Consider the following 22,725-nt stretch of genomic DNA (forward strand, 5'->3'; position numbering starts at 1 on the left):
GTTTAGTGGCTGAAATAAAGCTAGTTAAAAGTTAAAAGTGGTTAAAAACAGTAAAGCTGGGAAAATGTTTAGTCTGATGGGGTTTCTATCTCAAGCATGTATCTTTCAGTTTATTCTCGGTATGCGCAGAAAGCTAACAATGTGTTGATTGGCCTGAAAGTCTAAAAATGATCACAAAGCTTGGTTCATGCATCATTAAAGTTGATGTTTTATGATTTAGGAAGTATCTTTATGGTTTCGTCTCACATGACTCCTTTTTAATTGTACCTCAGTCTCACTGAGACCCTGCTAAAGTGCTCTACAGAGTGCCATAGCTCAAGTAGTCTTTATTTTAACCTCTACTTGCCCAGACAGTTACTCTTTCACTCCTTTAACAGCTCTCAACAGACAGGGCAGGAAATGTTTTCTGCTGCAGACAGGTGTTATATGACAAAACTGGAATAAATACATCCTGAAATTTTCACAAAGACAGATCAGCCAGCAGAAAAAAATATAAATTGCATGCATTTGCATTTTATTACTATTAAAGACAAGGGGGAAACCAAGAAGACAGCTGTGTGTTGCTTTTTTTTGACTGTCGTGTAAAGATTCAGTCCTATTCAGACAGCAGATTAAATGTGCAATAAGAGCGCTATTCAGGGGGTAGTCTTGAAGTGCATGATGAAAAACAACTTGCAAAAGGGACAAAAGAGCCATAAAAAAGGGTGTGTGTACAGTATCCTGTGTATGCGGGCGTGGGGGCAGTAAAGGTGATGACGGAAAGTAGAAAAACCCAGAGGAGTGTGATTACCTTGCAGCCATCAGCAGCGCTCAGATTGAGAGAGCTTGTTTTATTGCCCAGAGAAGCAGACAGCATCAGTCAGCAACTGTGATTATTTGGCCCCAGCGTTACTAAAATTGGGCTCGTCTCAAAGGGTTGGAGCCAGGCCCGCGTTATTATTGAAAATGTGTTTTTAAAATGTGAGCCCGGTTTTACTCATTCTGCCTGATTTAAGCCGGCGCCCAAACAGGTAATAAGAAGGAAAAAATATTTTTTGAAGAAAGTGTGACCCTTAAACTTCTGAGCCAAAGCTGTTAATTCTGACAATCCACAGAGTTGTGTTATAAAATGTAGACGCTTAGCCAGTGAGTGGTGCGTAGTGAATTTGTGATTGTGCAAATGCCAGAGATTTAATGAGCCAGGTACACTTGCACAATGTTTTAATTACTCATGGCCAGGCGGTCTGCCGTTACGTGATTAAAAGCGTCTCCTCTGAGAACCGCGAGGTAACGAGTCATTTTTATGACAGCGCAGCTCTTTAACACTGACAGATGTGATATCACTCAGCACCTCTTCGTCTTCTTATTGCTGCTGTAGCAGTAACTTTTTTTAAAAGGATGTAATGTCATCTGGGTTTTATTACCGGACACAGCTGGCTGAGGTGACATGTGGCTGTAGCTTGTGTCTTTTTCGTGAAGTTTTACTGCCTACAACAGAATGAATCTTTTCATAAAAAAGACGAGTGATGTCAAAGTCATTTTACATCGTGGGCTGCATATGGCTCACTGTGATCTTAAGTTGGCCAGATCAGCAAAACTCCATTTTCTGTCATTGTCAAGAAATTTAAGTACACATTTAATCCTTGTGATATCTCAATATAAGAAAAAGAAGTGCAGTTTCAACTTTATGACTCAGTTTATCTACATGCTAAAGAAATCCAGCTGTGGTAAATGAAATATGTCAGCCTGACTTAAAGGGTAAGAAGTTCTGGTAGCTCATCGTATTTTAAACTGTCGAATCAATGTAGTTGTAGACCAAAGCAATTGTTTATCTGTTACTTAACTACTTTGGTGCAGTATGAATGGCTGTGCAGGAGGTTGTTATCAGCAGGAAAAGCTGTACAACTTATGAAAATACTGTTAAAAGTCCAAAATTCATGCCCTTCTTCACATTTTCCAATGCTGTCCAGTGGGCCAGATTGTAGTCTTCGGCAGGCCAATTCGGGCCCCCGGGCCTCAAGTTTGACACCCTAATATAGACAAAGACATTTTCAGTGCACCTCACAGATCTTTTTTTATAATTACACCTGATTTAAACACATATAGGAGTTTTTCTTGTAGCTTCTCTTCAGTTCCAGTTTTACGTTCCAAACTGCATTGTGCGTATACATGAGCCTGCATGACTCTGCCAGCGCATTAGCATCACCTGCACATCAGAGAAATCACCTGGAAACCTTTACATGTTTCTTTTACATGAGTTTTGCATTGTCTGTGAGCGCACGCAGGAAAATAAACAAAACCAGAGTCACCGCCTCCCTTTTGTATGTCTGCTTCAAACAGTCAAATTGCACTTTATAATCATCTCCCTTTATGCTTCCTTGTTTTATGTTATTACCTGTATGCATTAGTGTGGTATTTTGTCATGAGCATGGGAATTATTGCACTTTGAGAGGTCAAATTGACCATAAATTTTGACCAACAAAATCAAATTAGTTAATGCTCGAGTCTAAGTAAATGTTTGTGCCACATTTAAAACAAACAAACAAAAGCCTTCAATCTTGTTTGTTAGAAATCATGCTCCCAATAAAGGGATGGTCAGATGGACAACAGCAATACAAAATTCCTCTGTGACTGTGACACTAAAAAGTCACAAAATCTAAAATGCTGCTAGAGGTCCAAAACTCCAACGCGTGCCTGTATTATCTTCAGGTGACTGTCGCTAATCTGCTTTTCCCCTAATAAAAGGAGCAACTGTAAATCTTTTGGCATGTTGTGGTCAGACCAAACAGCCTTACCAGTAAGAGCGGTAATGCAGCATAACGGTCCAGGGTTTGTTTGTGTGGGTTTACCTTAAGAGATCATTCATTTCAATATGCAAAAATTGTGTGGCTGGTTTTAACCCTATAAAAACTAAACTATGAGATAATTGCCAAAAAATTATGTTTTTTTCCCGTTTTAACTGACAAATAAAAAAAATCAGTTTTATTTTTGAGTTTTCGTTTCTATAATTTTTTATATATTTGGCTTTTGTTTTTGTTTTTTTGCAACTTATAGCTCAAGAATTATTAGTTAAAATGTATTGTGCAATTTTCAAGGGTTTGGGGAAAAGAACTTGCACTGATGATGCAGATGTCTCAAAATGCTGGTGGCTCCGTAGTGTAGTGGGTTACAGATTTGCCTAAGGAGTGAAAGATCCCCAGGAGGAGACACAGATCCCTTTGGGGTTGCATTAAAAAGAAAAAAAAAATCTGTCAAGTCAAACATTTGTCACTATCTGTTGTGATGAGCCACTGTGAGTGATGGAGCAGCTGGAAGTTGCTTTATCTTAGAAATGTAAATGTTTGCTCTGTTTCCTTAACCTCCTCAGTCCTGTATCCTCATATATCAAGATTAGCCTTTTTGGCACCTCATCTTTTGTACTGCTCAATAAAGTGTTTGAGGCTTTGTAAACAATAGTGACTTTATTGTGTTATGCTGTAAAATAAGCCTATTGTCCCCATATGAGGATATAATACTTTGTGTATAAAAGAAATTCTTAGTTTTTACTTATCAGTTCCAAACAATCGCAGATAGAAATGAAAAAAATACCAAATGAGAGGTCAAGTCTCTGGAGGTTAAATATGATGATGACGTGAATTGAGTTTTGCAAAATGCACAAAATGAAAACACTAACTTTTGCTCTGATTGCTATTTTCTACTGTTTTGATCCTATAAAAATGAGTTGACAATATAATGTGAAGATGAATAAATAACCTCCTGATTCTCTCCCGATGACAGAGCAGAGGCCTCTTGGCTATGCTGTGCGTTCACACCAAACTGTGAGTTTATCACCAGACTAACTGGGCTCGGTGATAAGGCAGGAGACAGATGTCAGGGCTGGGATGAGAATGAGGTCACAGGTGGGCAGCTGAAAGGAAGCGTTTGTCCTGACTCGGCAGATGTGGAGCTGGCCCTCAGGAAAAACCTCATATCTGGAAAAATATATGAGCGAATGGAAAAGTGGTCAAACAAAGGGGACATCTTTGCTAATTATTGCTGGAGAGATCAAAGCGGTGATGTGAGTTTAGGAAAATTGGACACACTGTGACGACACATCTGAACAAACCGATTTAGCGCTGCTCTGCTGCGACATCGTGGGTTTTTTTTTTGGTTTTTTTATTTTAATTTTTACTTCTTTTTTTTTTTAGCATCCTCGATTTCGGTCTGGCTGTGAAAATAGCTGGTTCGCTTAACTTCCTCTTTGTTGAGGAAAACAAACCTTGCCAGTAGGCTTGTCCAGGCAATGCTTCCACCACCTGTTTGTGCTCCACACCTGAGAATACCTCATTTTTATAACCTCGGGCAACTCATGGTTCAACATTGTGTTCTTCATCACACCTGGTGCTCAGCTGCTCAATGCGAGAGACAGTGCTGAGTGATGAAAACCCAGCTGCTTGTTTTTGGCGCAGGGAAAGAAGTCGATTAGGTCATGATGTCGGATTGTCTCACAGAGCTGATACATATTAACCCTCCTCACTCTTTCTGGTTGTGTAGTTGTTGGAGACTCAGGATGGCAGGGAGTGAGCTGCTATAGATCTTTGTGTTGGATAAGTGGCAAACCTTCCAAGAAAAGTGAAAGAAAAGATATTTTCAGCATTTAAAATGTGGTGAGGCTATTGAGACAGGAGACAGTCCGCCTTGTTGCACCCAGCAGGAGTCGGAGCTTGCCTCTGGATTAAATCTCAAAAGAATTGAGACACATCTTCTCTCTGCACAGTTCTCTGTAAAGCCTCTTAATGTGCTCATAAGGAAAGGAGAGTTTGCCAGCACACATGCGTCACTTCTTTCATCTATCACTCAAGGAATGATGTCATGTTTAAACCGCACATTCTCAGACACACGCAGTAGCCTCAGTGAACTGACTTCATGCATTTTTGGGAGAGGCTGGTGCGTGAATAACGAGATAGATATGCAAAGGTTGGTTTAGGTGGGTGGAAGTTGTTCGCAAATATCCATTTTTGGGAAGTTCCTGACAAATGCACCACTTTGGGCACCCGTAATCTGTCTCTCTCACGTTTAATGTGTTTTATTAACAATCCTCACGCACACCGGGTGGTCTGGGGAAGTTATCCTAAGACACAATAATTCTCTGAGTCAATGCCAGTCTTCCTTTAGGGTCTTTAAGTAAGACACTCAGCCTCTAAATGGTCCAGTGGTGCAGTGAAATGGTACTCTCTATCGTGATCTATGCAGATGTCATAATGCTTCTAGGCATGTTATAAACAAGTTGGCTGTGAACTATTTTTCATCTGGGACTCTGCAGGAAAACTCTCAGCCTTCTGCTATTAATATTGTACAAAGACTGAGATTTTTGCTTGGTTCCTCCTTGTGTTGCTAATGAGGTCAATTTGTCATTCCCTCTTATTTAGTGCCTCATCATCGGAGGAGGTCCCTGCGGCCTGCGGACTGCCATTGAACTTGCCCTACTGGGTGCTAAAGTGGTGGTGATTGAAAAGAGGGACTCTTTTTCCAGGAACAACGTGCTCCATCTTTGGCCCTATACCATTCATGACCTGCGGGGACTGGGGGCCAAAAAGTTCTATGGAAAATTCTGTGCCGGAGCCATCGACCACATCAGTGAGTATCTGAAACTACACCGGCCTTTGCTTTTCTTTGACCTGTTGTCACAAATTATTAACTCCAACCTTAAAGTGCTTTATGCTGCAAAAAATTTGACATTAAGGTGCTGTACATACATAATATTACCAAGAGTCTGGAGAAATTTCTGTGCACAAGGGTACTGGATGCCTGTGAAAACTAGTATGCCTGTGATCTTCAGGTCCTCAGGTGGCAGCGCATTAGAAAACAGGCAGGATTCTGTCATGGAAATCACTGCATGGGTTCAGGAACACTTTCAGGAATCATGCAAAGAAGAAGCCGTGTGAACATGATCCAGACAGGCTTCTCTGAGCCAAAGCTCATTTAAGGACTAAAAAACTGATCTGTTGTCAGATGAATCAAAATTTACAATTCTTTTTGGAAAACATGGAAATTGCATCATTTGGACTATAAAGTAGAGGAACCACCTGGGTTGTTACCTGAGCTCAGTTTAAAAGCCTGCATCTCTGATAAGTTTGGCAAAACAAATAAAAACAAAGTGACAAAAAAGACCTGTTGGGCTGTTGGACAGATAGAACCTTTTTAAATGTGTGTCGTTGAGGGCTCATCTTTTTTACCTTTTCTGTCCACTGGGCACTAAATGTTTTGATTCAGCTCATTCAGTTGTACTGAAAGCAGCAGTAACAGTCTGTTCATTTTCTAGAAAGATAAGCACAGAAACTGCAGTATTTGGGAAAAAAAGGACAAAAAAATAACCTTTTGTGCTTCAGGGTTTAGGTTTTTCAACTCAATTTAGTTCAGTTAAATAAATTTTTTATATATACGGATAATTAACTGAAAATTAGCTGCTGTACACCCACCTTTAGCTAATATATTTTACCTTACTGAATAAAAGCAGGTGCAGCAGATTTATGTAATAAAACTAATGTTGGGTAATTATATTAGTTTCTAGTTTCACTTGTCTCCATAAATCTTCCTCATAACTGCTTTGGTTCTTTGTTCATACCGAGGCTGCTAGCTCGTGGCTTGCTCTGAGCTTTCCCTTTGTTCTCTTTTTTTAAAATGTCCGTGTTCAGCCGGGTGAGGGTGATTCAAGAGTCTGTAAGAGTCTGTGGTCACCTCGCAGTTTACTTTGGGTGTTTTCCTCACCACTGCATGTGTGTTGTGCATGCATAAAAGGGACACGTGAGTCTGATTGGCCGGTGGCCGGTGGTTGCTGGTCAGTCAGTCGGTGCATCTTTAATTTTAATCATTTGTATAAAACTCATTTGTACAAAAGAAGCAATCCATGATCTCAACGTTCCTTTTGTATAAAGCTTTCAAATTTTCAAACAATGAGCTGTTTCCTCTCAAGATGGTGTAAAAACTGGCAGGCTTACATCTGTGTCCAAACATTAATCTGAATCTGTCTTGCAGGCATTCAGCAGCTGCAGTTGATCCTGCTGAAGGTTGCCCTGATTGTTGCCGTGGAGTTTCACATCAATGTGGAGTTTGTCAACCTGTTGGAACCTCAGGAAAATGAAGGTCGGTTTCATGTCCAAACAGCAGATTAACAGCGAGTTTGTCTTCACTCGCTGACAGTTTGTTTATTAGCCGCAAGATTTGGGGAGATTTAAAAGGCTGAAATTGTACAGCTTGGTGTTTTAATAAGGTGAAGTTGAGATTTTTAACAATGTGTTAAGCTCAATGAAGACGTTTCTTTAGAGATCTATACTGTGGAGCTTCCTGGAGGATTTGTAGTAATCCTCCTGCTCTGCAGCTTCGGCTCATATTCAAGGCTGGTTAGACAGCGAAAGACTTTTCATCCTGCAGTATTTAATTTCCTTGACAGCCACCGGTAAACACGAGATAAACATTGGCATTGAAGTACTTTGCTATCATATTTGGATGAGGTCAGCAACGGTTATTTTGCTCAAATGCATATCTGATACAGGAGGACTTCATGTATTAGAAAGCAGTGAGAATAAAAGTGTCACTTTCCTTTTTTTTCCCCAACTTAATGGCATTAACTGAGCGCTGCTTCGTAAATGACTACTTGACCCTCACATCCTGCATTTCCCTATAAGCTCTGAAGAAGAAAATAGCGAACATGCTATTGTGCTGTTCCTCCAGCTGTAATATCAATGCAGTGATAACAAGAAGAGCCTGGCCTAAATTTAGACACAAACTTGTGTTCTGTGCTCTGCTGCGACGGACTTAGCCGTGCCTTTGACATCATGGAATGCATTTTCCACATGATGATATTGCACAACTTGCCAAGCTGTTCCTGTGCTGGTCTCACACTTCTGTAGCTCCCACTTGCACGCTTAAAATGGGTCATAATAAAGTTGAAAGAGTACTTCAGACTTTAATTATGCTGATGGTCTGCAGGCCAGATGCAGTTGACCTTATGCTTTGAGTCTCTTACTTTCCTGCTCATCATAAAGCTCTATTTCTCCTTTTGTTCACTCTATGCTGATGACTTTAGAGTTGCACAAGCATGGCAGGCGGCGGAGCGATCCAGGAAGAAAAGGTGTTCTTATCATGTAACATTCCCCATGGCATGTGTTATTGTTCTGTGGTGGAATATTCAAATAGGAATGAAAGGCTGTTGTCCTAGGATTTATATTATGTGGCTTTTCGGCCCTCTCAGTTTTACTCTGTCTTTCAGGGGTTGGGTGGAGGGCTGCAATCCAACCTGCTGATCACCCCGTGGCTAACTTTGAGTTTGATGTGGTGGTGGGAGCTGACGGACGCAGAAATACCCTGGAAGGTGAGAAGACGGCAAACAAAAGTGATGAAGAGTATAGATGCCTCAAGGATGTACTGTACTTTTAGACCTGATGAACCTGTTGCGACTAAGAAATTGCTCAAAAATAGTTTAATAGCAGACCTATTGTTCACTTTACAGCCCTTACATTCCTCCAGACTTTTTCTGGGCTCTCACTTTAAATAAACTTGAGGCACGTTATTACAATGCTATAAATGAAACCCACCTTTTGCAAACTTGCACTTGCACGGAGCCATTGATCTCTCCCAGTGGGACCGGCTGCACACAAAACAGCCAAAGCTCTGTACATAAATAGAGCAGAGCTGGGGCTCAGCGCAGCAGCTGATGCTTTCCCCCTGGATCGGTTCCATCATCCCATCTCCATCCGTCTCCTCTCTTTTAAAAATGCTGTCATCTAACGACCAAATCGCAACAAATGCTTATTCCTAAAAAGGGCATTCTGGGGCAGAACAAAACGTTTAGCTCATTCCCCAATTATGAAGACTCCTGGGGGAAATAATTTTTCCCTGCAGTGAGCTTGCTTTTGTGTCTTAGCTACGGTAACATAGAGCAAAATGCTCTCCGTTTGTTGTTGCTGGTTTTGGAAACGAGCAGTGAAGTGACGGATGACATTTAACAGTGACAGTGCGGAGAGGCTGCAGCACATGCTCAGAGCATCACTTCTGTACCGTCACTATTGCACACATCACTTTGTTATATGGAACCACTTGATTTCCCCCCTTCCTCGTAGCCTTCACACACTCATAGTTGGGAGTCTTTCATTTACAGGTTGGAAAAGAAAATAGTTTGATTTGCCAGTAAAATGTTGAACCTTAATTTGAGTTATTTTGGTTATGGGACTGAAGAATGCATGATGTTTTTATTTTTTTTGTTTCCTGTGTCCATTTCTGTTCAAAAGATCTGACATTGGCAGTCATCAGCAGAGCTATTCTGCTACTTTTGTATTTAAAAGATTTAATTAGATTCCACAAAGATACTTTTAAAACTATTTTTGAACTTGAATTCTTACACCTTGAATACATTGTTAATAAAATGAAAGAATGCCACATACTTTTGGTTCTGAAGGCTAATTTGATGATACGTTTGGCAGTTTACTTCTTCGGGCTTTTTACAACACATAGCTTTTTGTTTCCTTGTCGCTAAAAAGAATCACCTTGGCAAGCTGCCTCTTATCCTAAAATGACTTCCTTGCAGTTGTGGTTTACTGCTAGATTTCCTCTGGAAAGGATGATAGGCCTTTGTTTGCTTGTGAAGATTAACATCCCCATTTCTTTCTCTCTTCCGTCTTTATTTTTTCCATTCTCCCAGGTTTCAAAAGGAAGGAGTTCAGGGGTAAACTGGCAATCGCCATCACAGCCAACTTCATCAACAGGAACACCACCGCAGAGGCCAAAGTAGAAGAGATCAGTGGAGTGGCTTTCATCTTCAACCAGAAGTTCTTTCTTGACCTCAAAGAAGAGACAGGTGGGAAGGGAGTGCAAATAGACTCATTAAACCTGGCAATTTCAGAGGCTTAAATTTGAATAAATGCTTAGTTAGTCAGTATCTCATGCTGAATTGTCTTGAGTCCAGTATCACCAATGCTTTATTGTTGTTTGGTATATGATTTTTATCCCCTTGGTGGGTAGTTGCTAGGTAACGTAATGATGTCATATCATCCATATTGAAATTTTTGTGTTGATTTTGTGATGTTACGATTGTGAAATAAAAACAATGTTATGCTTTCACAAGGTGTTATAGGTGCATTAACACAACAAATGAGTCATTTTGTTGGTAGATGGTTGCTAGGCAACATGATGACATCATGATATGTGACATAGAGAAAAGCCCTCAGGCGCCTAAGATGTACCTGTGTGCCAATTTTGGTTGCTCGACTCCTGATAGTGTAGGAGGAGTCTGTGGGCAAGCAAACAGACAGAAGGAGATTTAGTGTATTATAGTAAGATTACAAACTGGGTGTTACACTATGTTGTTATAGTTTTCACTCACACATCCAAATCATTGAATTCAGCTGTTCCGATCACTTCCATGGTCACAGGTGGATAAAATCAAGCACCTACACCTGCAGCTCCGTGAATTCAGTGAATTTAGTGAGGAATTCGTTACTAAATATAAGTCAACTGTTAGTGGTATTGTAACAAAGTGGAAGTGATTGAGAACGACAGCAACTCAGTTATGAACTCACAGAGTAGGGTCAACAGAGGTTACCGACTTTCTGCAGACCTACAAACTTCATGTGGGCTTCAGATTACCTCTAGAACAGTGCCTACAGAGCTTCATGGAATGGGTTTTCATGGCTGAGCAGCTGCATCCAAGCCTTACGTTACCAAACACAATGCAGAGTGGCGGTTGCTGTGGTGTAAAGCCTGCTGCCACTGGACAGCAGTGGAGACGTGTTCTCTGGAGCTGCAAATCCCACTTCTCTGTCTGGTAATCAGATGGATGATTCTGGATTTGGCAGGAGAACGGTGGTTGTCAAACTGCTACAGTTTGACACTTTAAAAGCATGTTAAATATTTGATGAAACACATGCAATTAAAGAAAATGCATGTTACATCATCCAATTTTTGCATTTCAATTTTTTTTCAACAGTGGATGAGTCTTAAATATCACACATAATAATGGATCCAACAGGATCAGCCACAATTATCTGTTAGATGAAAACCAAGCTGTTTAGATTAAACTTCTCTGTGAGACCACTAAGTCACTACAGACCAAATGCAGCAAAAATCAGATCTAAAATCTTCAAATTCACTAAAAGTTTCAGGGATATTTTGCACAGTGTTCTCAATACCTGAAGAAATATCAAGAATGTTGTGCAGCGACTGTTTTCATTATTTTCACTGGGATCATTCTGAGCCTCCAGCAATAAAAAATAAGAAGTCTGTTCATCAGAAAGAGACACTGATGTGTGAAGAAACCATTTATTTAAACCCCTTTCAGCATACAAAAGCGAGTTCAAGCTTTCATCTCTGTGGAAAAAGCTTGTTGGTGATTTTTATGAATTGTAGCCGTAACGCAAACTTGTCATTTGTCACAGGTATTGATCTGGAGAACATTGTGTACTACAAGGACAACACACATTACTTTGTCATGACTGCCAAGAAACAAAGCCTGCTGGACAAGGGAGTCGTCATCAACGTGAGCAAAATACACTAGCTCCACAGATCTGCTGTAATCTTATTTCATGCTGTCTGGTTGTTTTTTTTTTATTATTGTTATTTATCTTATATTTTAAAAAATAAAGAATATTACAGACAATTTACAGTTCAGGTTTCTTATTCCAAGAATTAATATCGTAAAATACAATAAATTTGAAATCGTCAAATCTTTTGTTTATTTCTAAGACTGTGTCGGTCATGTGTTAAATTCATTGTATTGTAATTTGTTTAGCCCTAAGCACTGGCTTCAGGAGAACCATAACCGCTAACAGATGCAGACAGATGTTGGCAGAACTTGATGCTTCAGAGATTTCGATTCAGAACGATTTGATTTTATCATTTATAAATCTGTGCTCATCAGTTTTTCTTACTTACTTTTCTTTATTCACTGTCTTCCGTTGATTTCTTTCATAAACAGAGAGCTTTTGTTTCGCTTTTGCACACAAATTCATTGTGGTTGTTCTGACTGCTTCGGTCCGACAGGATTACTCAGACACAGAGATGCTGCTGAGTGGTGAAAACGTCAACCAGGAAGCTCTTTTGTGCTACGCCCGAGAGGCTGCTGACTTTGGCACAAACTACCAACTTCCCACACTGGACTTTGCCATGAACCATTGCGGGCAGCCAGATGTAGCAATGTTTGACTTCACTAACATGTACGCCTCTGAGAACGCTGCTCTGGTCAGGGAGAGATTTGGACACCAGTTGCTGGTAGCACTGGTTGGCGACAGTCTGCTTGAGGTAAGACAGCAAGTAGCAGAATCCGGCATTCATGGCATGGATATTTAAATTCCTCTATCCAATTGCTGTGGGCAGAAGACCGGTAGAAAGCGGTCGTTTACAGTTTGCTCTGTCTCAAACTTGATGGTGATGTTGTCTGGAATCACTAAGGGAGCAGAATTTTTGTGCTCTGAGACAATGGTGGTGGTCCAGAAGCACACAGGGACATTTCAGGAATCTATTTAGAGACATGGGCAACCTGAGCTTTTTTAGGAAAGTGTGTAAGATATTCAAACTTGGATAGTCAATGCTTTGGTATGTGACATGACAGGGTAAAACATAACAACAACAGAAATACTAAAGACATCCCAAATTCCAGACAAGACCAAACTTTTCTCTAATGGAGCCACATTTTTCTCATTTCTTTGGTTTCCCATCACTTTTATTTTTTATTGTGTAAGCAGTCTCTCTGTAAAAGGAAATCTGCACTCAGAAAACATAATCACCCCCTAACACTTCATGTTTGCAGTTTGCTTAAGCATGACTTTATTTTTCCATTATTTCAACTTCTATGACCTGGAATCCAAAAAGCTTGTCTCCTTTTTTTGTATATCCCCCGATGACCAAGAGAAGAAGTATGTCAAACAGACTAAAAGCCACGGCACGATGCCTCTAACAATAACTGGCAAACTTGTTGTGTGTTGCTGTGTAGCCCTTCTGGCCAATGGGAACAGGCTGCGCCAGAGGCTTCCTGGCTGCCTTCGACACGGCCTGGATGGTAAAGAGCTGGGCGCAGGGTCAGCCGGTCCTCGAAGTGCTGGCAGAGAGGTACCCACACTTTATGTTGGGCATTAGTGAGCGCCTCCTATAAATCTGTGCTACTCAAACACATTGTTCACATAATCAGCATGTCAAACTCATTTTACGTTGTGGGCCACGAACAGCCCACTTTGATCTTTAGTGGGCCGGAGCAGTGAAACTCACCTTTCTCTCAGTGTAAAGACATTTAACTACACATTTAATTTAACTTAATTAATTTAATATTTTAATATAAGAAGTGCAACTTTAGCAGTACATGTCAGTTTTTCTACATGATAAAGAAATGCTTTGGGCTTAATAATAATAAATCTTTTTAATTGTAAGAAAAAAATGCATTATTGTTATTTATTTATTCATTTATTTATTTATTCATTTGTGTGTAACATTACAGAAAAAAACTCTGCTAGCTCATTGTGTTGAGTTTCCTGTAATTATAAAATGGAATATTTCTGTTAATTATTTTTGAACCAAGTGAAAAATGTTGTTATTTAAATGTTTATCTATTACTTACTTACTTCGGTCTTTATCAGCAGGAAAAGCTATAAAACTATGAAAATACAGTTAAAAGTTTATATCCTCCTTCACATTTTCCAAAACTGTCCCGTTGGCCTTCTTGAAGGGGACTGATCCTTGCCCCCGGGCCTTAGGTTTGACACACTGGCATTAAAGTGATGCAGTAATGCCTCTTGTCTTGGTACAGGGAGAGCATTTACCGACTACTACCACAGACAACCCCTGAAAACATTGCCAAAAACTTTGAGCAGTACACCCTAGACCCAGCAACTCGATACCCCAACCTCAACTCTACCTGCATCAGGCCTCACCAGGTGAGATGTCAGCAAATCTGTCAATGGATCATTTAAATACTAATACTAATATCTCAGTTCCAACAGCTTTTTCTTTGCCTTTCTGTTTCAGGTGCGTCATTTGTACATTAGCGGACAGCTTAACCCCTGCTCTCTCGAGCGTGCCGCTACCATACGACGGCCTGTCAATCTCTCCAGACGTGGTAAGGGTTAAAGGAATTGAATGCCACTGAGTCATCTCCGGTTATTCACTAATACTATAACTAATAGGGTTTCTTCTCCTTTCAAAGGCTCCTAATGCAATCATTGTAGCCTAAATCTCCCCCATTCAGTTCCTTCCCTTCTAACAGAAGTAGTAAGTCGCCAGAATTAACTTCAGTTTAGGGAATAAGTCACGATATGAGGTTTGTTTTTACATGTGGGTTCATTGAAGAGAGGAAACTATGAAAGAAACAGTCAAACACACATACATCCCTCTCCAATATCAACAAAACTCAATGTCACGTCCATAAAACAACCCTGCGTTTAAACATTTAAAAAAAAAATCAATGACAAAATTTTGAAACCCGAAGCGAAAAGTAAACATTGGTGCCAGAATTCTGTTATATTCTGTTTAGTCTGATTATTCTCGCGCTACTCTGTGTGTTTGAGTAAAGCCACTTTAGTCAGTCCTTCGCTCTTATGAGCAAGCACGTACTTGTTTCTACAGGTTTGTGTACAAACCCCAGCACCCACTCTAAACATCTTCTTGCCACTTTATGTAACAGCACACTATTTGTTGGTTTGTCGTCGTGACATCATATCTGACATCATAACCACCGAAACTTTCTTCTAACACAGCCTGCCTTCTTTTCACTGCTTTTTAAGAATTTGATCATTTTAAAAAATCGTCTTTTTTGTGCTTCTGTGGCAGACTCAGAGGTCAGACCAGCGAGGCTTCTCACTTGGTGCCAGAAGCAGACGGAGGGCTACAGGAATGTGATAATCACAGACCTGGCGTCTTCTTGGAAAAATGGTATCGCCCTCTGTGCCCTCATCCACAGATTCAAGCCTCAGCTGATGTACGTATCAACTGTCAGATAATATCAACCTGCAGAGCCACAAACTGATCCCAAACCAGTTGCGTTAACATAGTCGTAGCATGCATGTATTCACATGAGCGTTATCTGTTTTCCTGAGAAGATGAACTCCATGAGCTCTTCAAAAACAACTAGTTGTGAGGAAATTCACATCTTAAAATGGAATGCTAAATATGCTTGGTATGCAATGAAGGGCACTGATCTATATGTGTGTTTATCTGATCTGCTCTCTACCTCCTTAAAACTTGTGCTGATAGATGGGTAAAAAATACTTCATGCACAGCTGTCCCCGAACTAGCTGGGTGCTCACAGGAGTGTGCAGCTGTGTAAATTTCATACATGTCAAGCCAAATTAAATAAATACTAGCTGCTCCAGTACCCATAGCAATGTGTGTCCAACAGAATTACTATTGACTTGTATTTAATTCTAAAAAAAACCCAAGTTTTTCTCTCTATTGATTCAGAGCTGTGGAGAAAAACAGCTAATCAAGAACAAAGAACAAAAGCCATACTTTCATTCTTTGCCACGTTTCAGATCAGACTGCTTCTCACAGCATGGATTTAGTAACTCTAATTTTATCCTCTAACCCCTTAATTAGTGCCTTCATACCTTGCCACATGCCACCACAATTTCATCTGGTCCTGTAAGTTTCCAGGAACCACTGGCATTTTTCCCCTTTCCTCTTTTCCATATGCATGACTGTCAGCAGAGCAGACAGCAGACAGAGCAGGTTCACAGAAGAGAAAGGCAGAAAAAAGTGAGCCTGAGCACTTAGCGAATAATGCCAGAGTTTGTGTGCTCTGCTGCTAGGTTACCGCTCTTGTCTTTACATTACTTCATTACTTCTGAAGTCGTCTGCACACTGTCCACTTAGGTGACGACATAAAGATGCCGTTTCCCCCATTAGAGGCTACTGGCTGCTATTTTCTCCTGCATTTGAGGAAAGCGGTTCTTTGGCTGTGTTGGAAATAAAAATGTGTTTCTGAGTGACGTCATTCCTTTGCACATGTAGTCATTGTCAGTCACATGAAATGTACAGTTCCCTTAAAGAATGTCACTTACACACCACACATGTCCGCAGTGCATCTTAAATAATATAATAATATTTTGGTGAGCCCATGTGAGTTGGAGCCTCAGTTTCCTGTTCTTAGATGACAGGAGTAAGCACCTATTGTGGTCATCTGCTTCATGTGCATTCAGGGATGCTCTTCTGCATACCTTTGTTATAACAAGTGCTTATTTTGAGTTACTGTTGGCCTTCTGTTAGCTCAGATCAGTATTCTGACCATTTTCCTCCAGTGTCAACAAGTTATTTTCACAAATTTTCTCTTTTCAGGCCATTCTCTGTAAACCATAGAGATGGTTTTTTTTGGGAAAATCCCAAAACGGTTTCTAAATTACTCAGATCATCCCACATTTAAAGTCACTTAAATCATCTTGTGTCCATAATATGATTCCTAGTTAGAACTTCATCAGGTCATTTTGGCTGTGTCTAAATTTAGTTGTGTGATTGGCTGCCTTCTTGATTACCAAGCAGTTAAACAGATGTACCTAATGAAGTGGCCACTGACTGTAAGTCAACGTAATACCCATATTTTAAAAACAAGTTTTTATGTGTTTGTTGAGGAGTGATTTGGGAAATTGTAAACCAGTACCAGACAAAAGCAAAACAGTCAAAAAACTCTGACCACTTGTGTTAAATTACAATAAAAACACATAATATATTTATACTATTTAATACTCAGTGTGACTGTTTTTGCCTCCATCAGAGATTTTGACTCATTAAACGACGAGGACCACATTGCAAACCTCCAGCTGGCATTTGACATCAGTGAGCGGGAATTTGGGATTCGTCCATTCACATCTGCGAAGGAGCTGAGTAAAGAGGAGGAGCTGGATAAAACCAAGATGATCAACTACCTGTCCAAGTTCTACGAGCTCTTCCGCGGAACGCCTCTACCTGCATCAGGTGCCCTGCTCTATTATTCTGTGTTGTTATAGCCACTGAAGCCTGGTATTCGTAATATTTCTCCCTCTGTTTTGTTTTTATTCCTTATCTTTTACACCAAATTCCATCGGTGTTGAAGGTCTTACATTTCTTTGGATTTTCTGTGAAAAAATTCGCATGTTGTTCCATCCTGTTAATCAAGTGTAATGGTATGAGAGGAATGTGTATCTGCACCAGCACTGCGAGGTTGCACAAGTCTGAGATTCTCAACAGCATACAGCTGTCTGTCTCAACAGAAGTGCTTTTAAAATTTCTGCCTTAACTCTTTTGGAATATTTAACCCCCAACTTCTTACTTCAGCTTCACTGTTTCAGGGAAATGAAAGGGGGTGTCCTCTTTTCTCCCAAACCACTCTTACATATTCTGTGATCTGTAAGGGAATTTCACAATAATGTGACGTTACTGGCTGTTCACGGTTGAAAAATGTGAAGCTGTTAATGCAGTCATGTGTTATTCTGCAGGTTCCAGAGGAGTGGATGAAAACAATGAAGATTATCCGTCGAAGGAAGTCAAAAGTAATAATAATGTGCTCAATTTTGCACTGACCAGGAAACGGGTGCCAAAGGTAACTCTGCGCAGAAGTGCAAGTTTTTCTGTTTGTTCCTTCGGTTTGCTTTATTCCCACTTGTTATTGATTAATCATGACTGTCACATATTCCGATTTTTTTCCTTGCTCTTTGTTTTTAGGAAGAGAAGAAGCTAGACGGTACAGACCCCATTTACAAAAGAAGGCGGAAGTTCTATTTGGAGGAGGTTTGTTAGCATATACTTTGCAAGTGCATAGTTGATCATTTTGCAGGTTTTTTTATGCAGTAAGTTTTGTCTGTCTCTCTTTAGGCCACTAACTTGGCCAGTAATGGCTCCACAGTTCGAGACAGGCCGGATCCAAAGGAAAATAAAGTGCGCTCTATGGCTACGCAGTTGTTGGCCAAGTTTGAAAATAAACCGAACTACACCATCCGCAAAACACAGGTAGAAACTATACACCAATATGTCTCGCAATGGTATGTAGATTTTATTTTATTTCCTGAGTACTAAGTACTGTATGCACTACATTTATCTAAACAACAGTCCAGAAATGGTAAAATCGCCATAGAATTTTTCTTTTTATTTCATGGATCATAAATATGATTTAAATTTCCCCAGTTATGAGCTCGATTCACAGTGGCTTGTGGTTTTAATCTGACAAAACTTTCCTTTTTGCTAGTGCCTCAAAATCTTCTCTTGTCTGATTTTGCTGCTGGTATTTAATCTACTCATATGTTTCTGTTTCTGTTCTTTTTACTAACCCTCTGCAAAATCACAGTCAGACTTGGAGGAGTCCTCATTCCTCCGTACTCTCGACCTCACTGACGGTCTGCCCGTTAAACTCAGACCTCCGGTCCCACCCAAACCTTCTCCTGTGACACAGGTAGTCCAGAACTGCACAAATTAGACAAACCAAATGCATCTGAAAAAAGTGTTTAAAACCTATAAAATTACAGCATATATGTACTTCATGTAGTGGATTTTAGTAACAGATGCCACTATTGTATAAGGCTCTAGCAGAATTCTTCCAAAACAGAGGTTTTTGGGGATCTTTAAAAGGCCATACTTGTGGTTTTGCTTTCTTTGGGTCTGACTGACACGGTCCCTAATTTTACTCCATAAACCAGCTAAATGCCTTCATGCTTGACTGCAATCACATGTTGCACACGCACACTCAGTGAAGCTGGCACAAAACTGAAATCTCAAAATTTAAAATACACAATTAGACATCTGTTTGTTACTTAAATCAAGTAAACAATGCTTACTTTGCAGTTAGCTTTAAATTCAAGCTTTATTTAATTTTCACATTTGATATATGTTTAAATATTCAGAATCACACATTATATGAATATAAGATCCACGCCTGTATTACAGATAGTCACTGAACAGGCTCAGGATGAAGTAGTTTGTGGACAAACAAGAACTCTTTGATAGAAAAACTTAAAATTTTAAAGTCACTTGAACATTTTTTGGAATTTCACATACATTTACTTACATTCCAAGATGGCTGCTTATTATGTTTGCGAATAGTCGTAGCCAATGAGATAAAAAAAAACCCCATTGTGTCCTATTCAGCCACTGCTGAAGTCAAAGCATTGCATTCATTAGCTGAGCTGTTGGAAAACCAGCAAAAAGCAACAGTCAGCAATGTCATAAATTCTTTCATTCACGTTGAGTCTTCGGTTGCTGACTTGCAGTCTCAGATGTCAGGCTGGTTTTCCAATTCTTGAGCATCCCCCAAATAAATCTTCTTTAAAAACAGGTTCTTCTTACACATGCATGACCACGAGATGGTTACATAACTCTGGGAAAACATAAAGCAAACAGGCCCATATTGATATATTACCTATGCGGGCTGATTTTCATACTGTGCTAGCATGACTAATGTCTGCCAAGGGGGCAGGAAATCAATGTGAAAACTTGTGCTGTGCTTTAAAATGGCTGATTATTTTTAGTTAATGGGTTGAAACCATCCGTATGGCTTTTTACAGTATCTGATCTCTGAGTGGATGCACACAAAAACAAAGGATTCGTTGTTTGTTTGCTTAGTGACGAGTTATAAGAGCTCACATGTTCATTGTCCCTTTCAGTTTGGAGTCAGTATCAGAAAAGCAGCACAACAGTTAGTCCGCCTGCCTCCAAAGACTCTGCCCAAACCCCAGCTTCAGCCCCCACATCCATTTTCTGTAGTAAAGCTCAGACATGTCGATCTAGCGCATGCTGAGACGAAGCCTCAGCTGGAGGGTGCAGAGCCCCCTGTTTCTCCTTCCTCCTGTCAGTCAGCAGTCCATTTCATGACAAGAGTCCTCCATCGTCTCAAGGAGGTGGACGAACACATCTCTGAGGTGAACAGTGCCTCTTCTTTTATTTCTTTAACTCCTGTTTTCTGTCTGTTTTTTCATTCTGTCCTCTTTCTAAATCACTGTGATTGTTGCGTTTCTCAACAAGGAGTGAATGTTGATTATATATCATTTTCTGATTATACATTTAGGCTCGTGTAATATGCAGTCTGATGGTGAAGTCAGCCCCTTTATTATCCAGCCTGACAAAAATTTGCAAGAGTAGTCTTACATATTTAACGCTATATTTAGCGTTGTTGGAAGTTTTTGGCCTTTAATTTAGTCTTTTTTATGATCCCTTACAAAAGTTTTGAAATCCATATTTATTTATTTTTTAGAGCTATCAGACTGTTGCTAACTAGCTATCAAATTATTACCACTCTCAAATCTGTCCATGACTGGAGTCAGAAGATCGCTAACTTAGCTTAGCATAAACAGTGAGCGCAGGGGTAGAAACACGCAACTTAGTTTGTTTTTTTGTTGGACTGCCAACAGACACAATCTCTGATTTATTTCTTTAGCAAGAGTCAGGAAGATATTAGAACTTACAGCTGTTCTGTGGGAGGTTTTTGTTCCCACTGTTGCAAAGTGCTTGCTCATAGAGGAGTTGCTTGATTGTTGGGATTTTCTCCAATAATGTGAGATTCTCCAGCCGACTGATGTGAATTGGCGCGATATGCTAAGCTAAGCTAACCCCCTGGATCCAGCTCTAGACTGACATGAATGGTCCACTGACGCGCCTCTGATTTTGAGATTGTAAAAACAATGACGCTATTTCAACACATAAACTCTGACTAATGTCAAGAGAATCAGCCACAGAAACTGTGTGACGTTTTCCTTATTTACATGTTGATTGGTTTAAGTGTCGCCTCTTGTTCAGACATCATACAGACTTTACACTATGGAACTGACTGATTAGAGACTGTTTAATGTCCAATCTGACTGCTTTGGACATGTGTATTTTCAAATATAGGTCAGCCGCTATGTGAAAATGTTCCTTTAAGCTGCTGGCTTCAGATATTTTACCCACGCCTGTGTTATTAATGTTGAGATAAATTACATCATTATTTTAGTCTAATCTGAAAATGAGTAATTGTCCTTTTCATTCATGACTTTGGTTGAACTCATATACTAGTCTCTCATTTCTCTGCCAGGACTGTGTGACTATCCCGGTTTTCTGTTCCCATACAGTTTGAGTAATTACATCAACTCAGGTGTGAAATTAATATAATAGGGCGGCTTTTCAAACTGCGACGTCTTTGTTCTCCTCTTGACAATAGACACTTAGCTGTCGAATCCTGCTTCTCGTTGAGAAGACGATAGAAAGGTCTGTCATCACTTACGTGCGCAGTGCTTATTAAGCATTTATTAGTCTGCCTAATTTTGCCTGCGCACACAAAAAGGGTTGTTGGATGAACTGATGACTTTTCTTTTGCCATCCTGCAGAAAAAAGCTCAGACACAACAGGTTAGAGAGTTTCATGCAAAGAGTATAAAGGAAAAAGCCATCCACCTTAGCGGGTTGTTCCCAGGAAACGGTTCTGATGTACTTAAGGTGAATATCTCCAGCTTGATGTGTGATCCCACACTATCCTGTGTGTCTCTGTGCTCCCTGCCCCTCAAAGTGTCCTCATTTGCACGTGTTTTAGGACACAGTTGTGGCATGTTTGCAGTGCTCTCCATCGTTCATTAGTTTTCTAGTGTGTTTATTCTTTGTTTCAATAGAAAAAAAGAAGTACTTTAACCTCAGATTTCTATTATTGTCATGTGCTTTGCATGAGAGCTTTGCTTGAACTGCTGTTTCTGCCCTTTGCTTTTAATTACTGGCAGTCCTCAGAGGACAGAAGTGTGTACTCTTGTGGTTTCACTCTTAGGGTTTCTCTGCTCCACCCTTCCCCAAAAAGCTGTCTCCAACTTAAAAAGCCCATTTCAACCCCCCCAAATATCCAGTTTATGTGTTTTACTCCTGGCCTGTAGTGTTAATATGGTGTGCACCATTTATAGTTGGAAGTTGGAAGTCCAGTTTAGAAAGTCAGAACAGCCCCAACTTTACAATCCAAATTAGCATAAGGGAACGTAAACAACGGAAAAGCTAAAATTGGTCATCTGCACAGTCACTGTTGTGTGTTGACGCTACCTTTTCCGACTTTTCTACTGAAAGGTACAGGATTAATCCATTTACGTATTTCATTGTAGCTTGGGAAGAAACTGCTGGAGGTGGAAAAGGAGCGCTGCAGGCCAGAGAGAAAAATATGTAAATTGGATGCCGTTATAACAGCCAGATATTATAGCAAGAGTTACACTAGTAGAGTATAAAGGAACAACTCCTGGTAGGTAATTATAATCAAGTATTTGTGTTTTACAACCAGTGGGTACACATGAGTAAGTAAGTACATAAGGGCAGGATCATTGAAAAGGAAGCTGAGACTCAGCCTCAGTGTGTCAGTTATAGTGACAGATCTAAAATTCACTTGTATGATTTTGCTGTTTTCCCAGGGCGGCTCAGTACGAAGGGCGTTTCCCCCGTCGGGTGACAAGTGTCACTCGTGTCAGAAGCGTGTTTATATGGTGGAGAGGATCTGCACCGAGGGGCTTTACTTCCACAGGGAGTGTTTCCGCTGTTCGACCTGCAGCTCTGTTCTTCGACAGGGAGCGCATGCTTTCCACTCTGAAGAGGGTATGCTTCTCCAAATGGCGTAGCCACATATTACCTACATGGCACAGAATAACTGAAATGGCTCATCTTGACCTTCACTTTGATCTTACAGGGAAACTCTACTGCAAACTGCATTTTGATCAGCGGAACAATGGGACGAGCATACGGAGGACTTTCTCTCTACCCTCAGTGAGACCTGTGCGTATTTATCCACCTTCCTCTGACAATGATGGATGCAAGGTGTCTAACTTCTCCTCCCATC

At 40.3% G+C, this 22,725-nt stretch overlaps 1 protein-coding gene across 8 annotated transcripts in view; it reads left to right on the forward strand.

The window, feature by feature from the left end:
• The window catches only part of mical2a (microtubule associated monooxygenase, calponin and LIM domain containing 2a), a 59,895-nt gene that overhangs the window by 12,220 nt on the left and 24,950 nt on the right, over positions 1 to 22,725 (forward strand). For 4 of the 8 annotated variants that reach the window (XM_085454018.1, XM_085454001.1, XM_085454008.1 and 1 more), the window contains exons 3-21: positions 5,388 to 5,595; positions 6,994 to 7,101; positions 8,228 to 8,329; positions 9,656 to 9,811; positions 11,388 to 11,488; positions 11,992 to 12,249; positions 12,941 to 13,056; positions 13,748 to 13,874; positions 13,966 to 14,056; positions 14,767 to 14,914; positions 16,703 to 16,902; positions 17,403 to 17,506; positions 17,629 to 17,694; positions 17,779 to 17,913; positions 18,248 to 18,352; positions 19,560 to 19,814; positions 21,255 to 21,362; positions 22,304 to 22,484; positions 22,576 to 22,661. In XM_085454018.1, coding sequence (XP_085310144.1) covers positions 5,388 to 5,595; positions 6,994 to 7,101; positions 8,228 to 8,329; positions 9,656 to 9,811; positions 11,388 to 11,488; positions 11,992 to 12,249; positions 12,941 to 13,056; positions 13,748 to 13,874; positions 13,966 to 14,056; positions 14,767 to 14,914; positions 16,703 to 16,902; positions 17,403 to 17,506; positions 17,629 to 17,694; positions 17,779 to 17,913; positions 18,248 to 18,352; positions 19,560 to 19,814; positions 21,255 to 21,362; positions 22,304 to 22,484; positions 22,576 to 22,661 — 2,655 coding nt within the window. The remainder of the gene's footprint in view (positions 1 to 5,387; positions 5,596 to 6,993; positions 7,102 to 8,227; positions 8,330 to 9,655; positions 9,812 to 11,387; positions 11,489 to 11,991; positions 12,250 to 12,940; positions 13,057 to 13,747; positions 13,875 to 13,965; positions 14,057 to 14,766; positions 14,915 to 16,702; positions 16,903 to 17,402; positions 17,507 to 17,628; positions 17,695 to 17,778; positions 17,914 to 18,247; positions 18,353 to 19,559; positions 19,815 to 21,254; positions 21,363 to 22,303; positions 22,485 to 22,575; positions 22,662 to 22,725) is intronic. The other 4 variants (XM_085453982.1, XM_085453991.1, XM_085454025.1 and 1 more) reach the window with 4 other exon arrangements.

Source organism: Copadichromis virginalis, linkage group LG1, assembly GCF_057382275.1.
Source record: "Copadichromis virginalis isolate Kocher_CV1m ecotype Utaka linkage group LG1, C_Virginalis_male_GT1.1, whole genome shotgun sequence".
Classification (NCBI taxonomy): Eukaryota; Metazoa; Chordata; class Actinopteri; order Cichliformes; family Cichlidae; genus Copadichromis; species Copadichromis virginalis.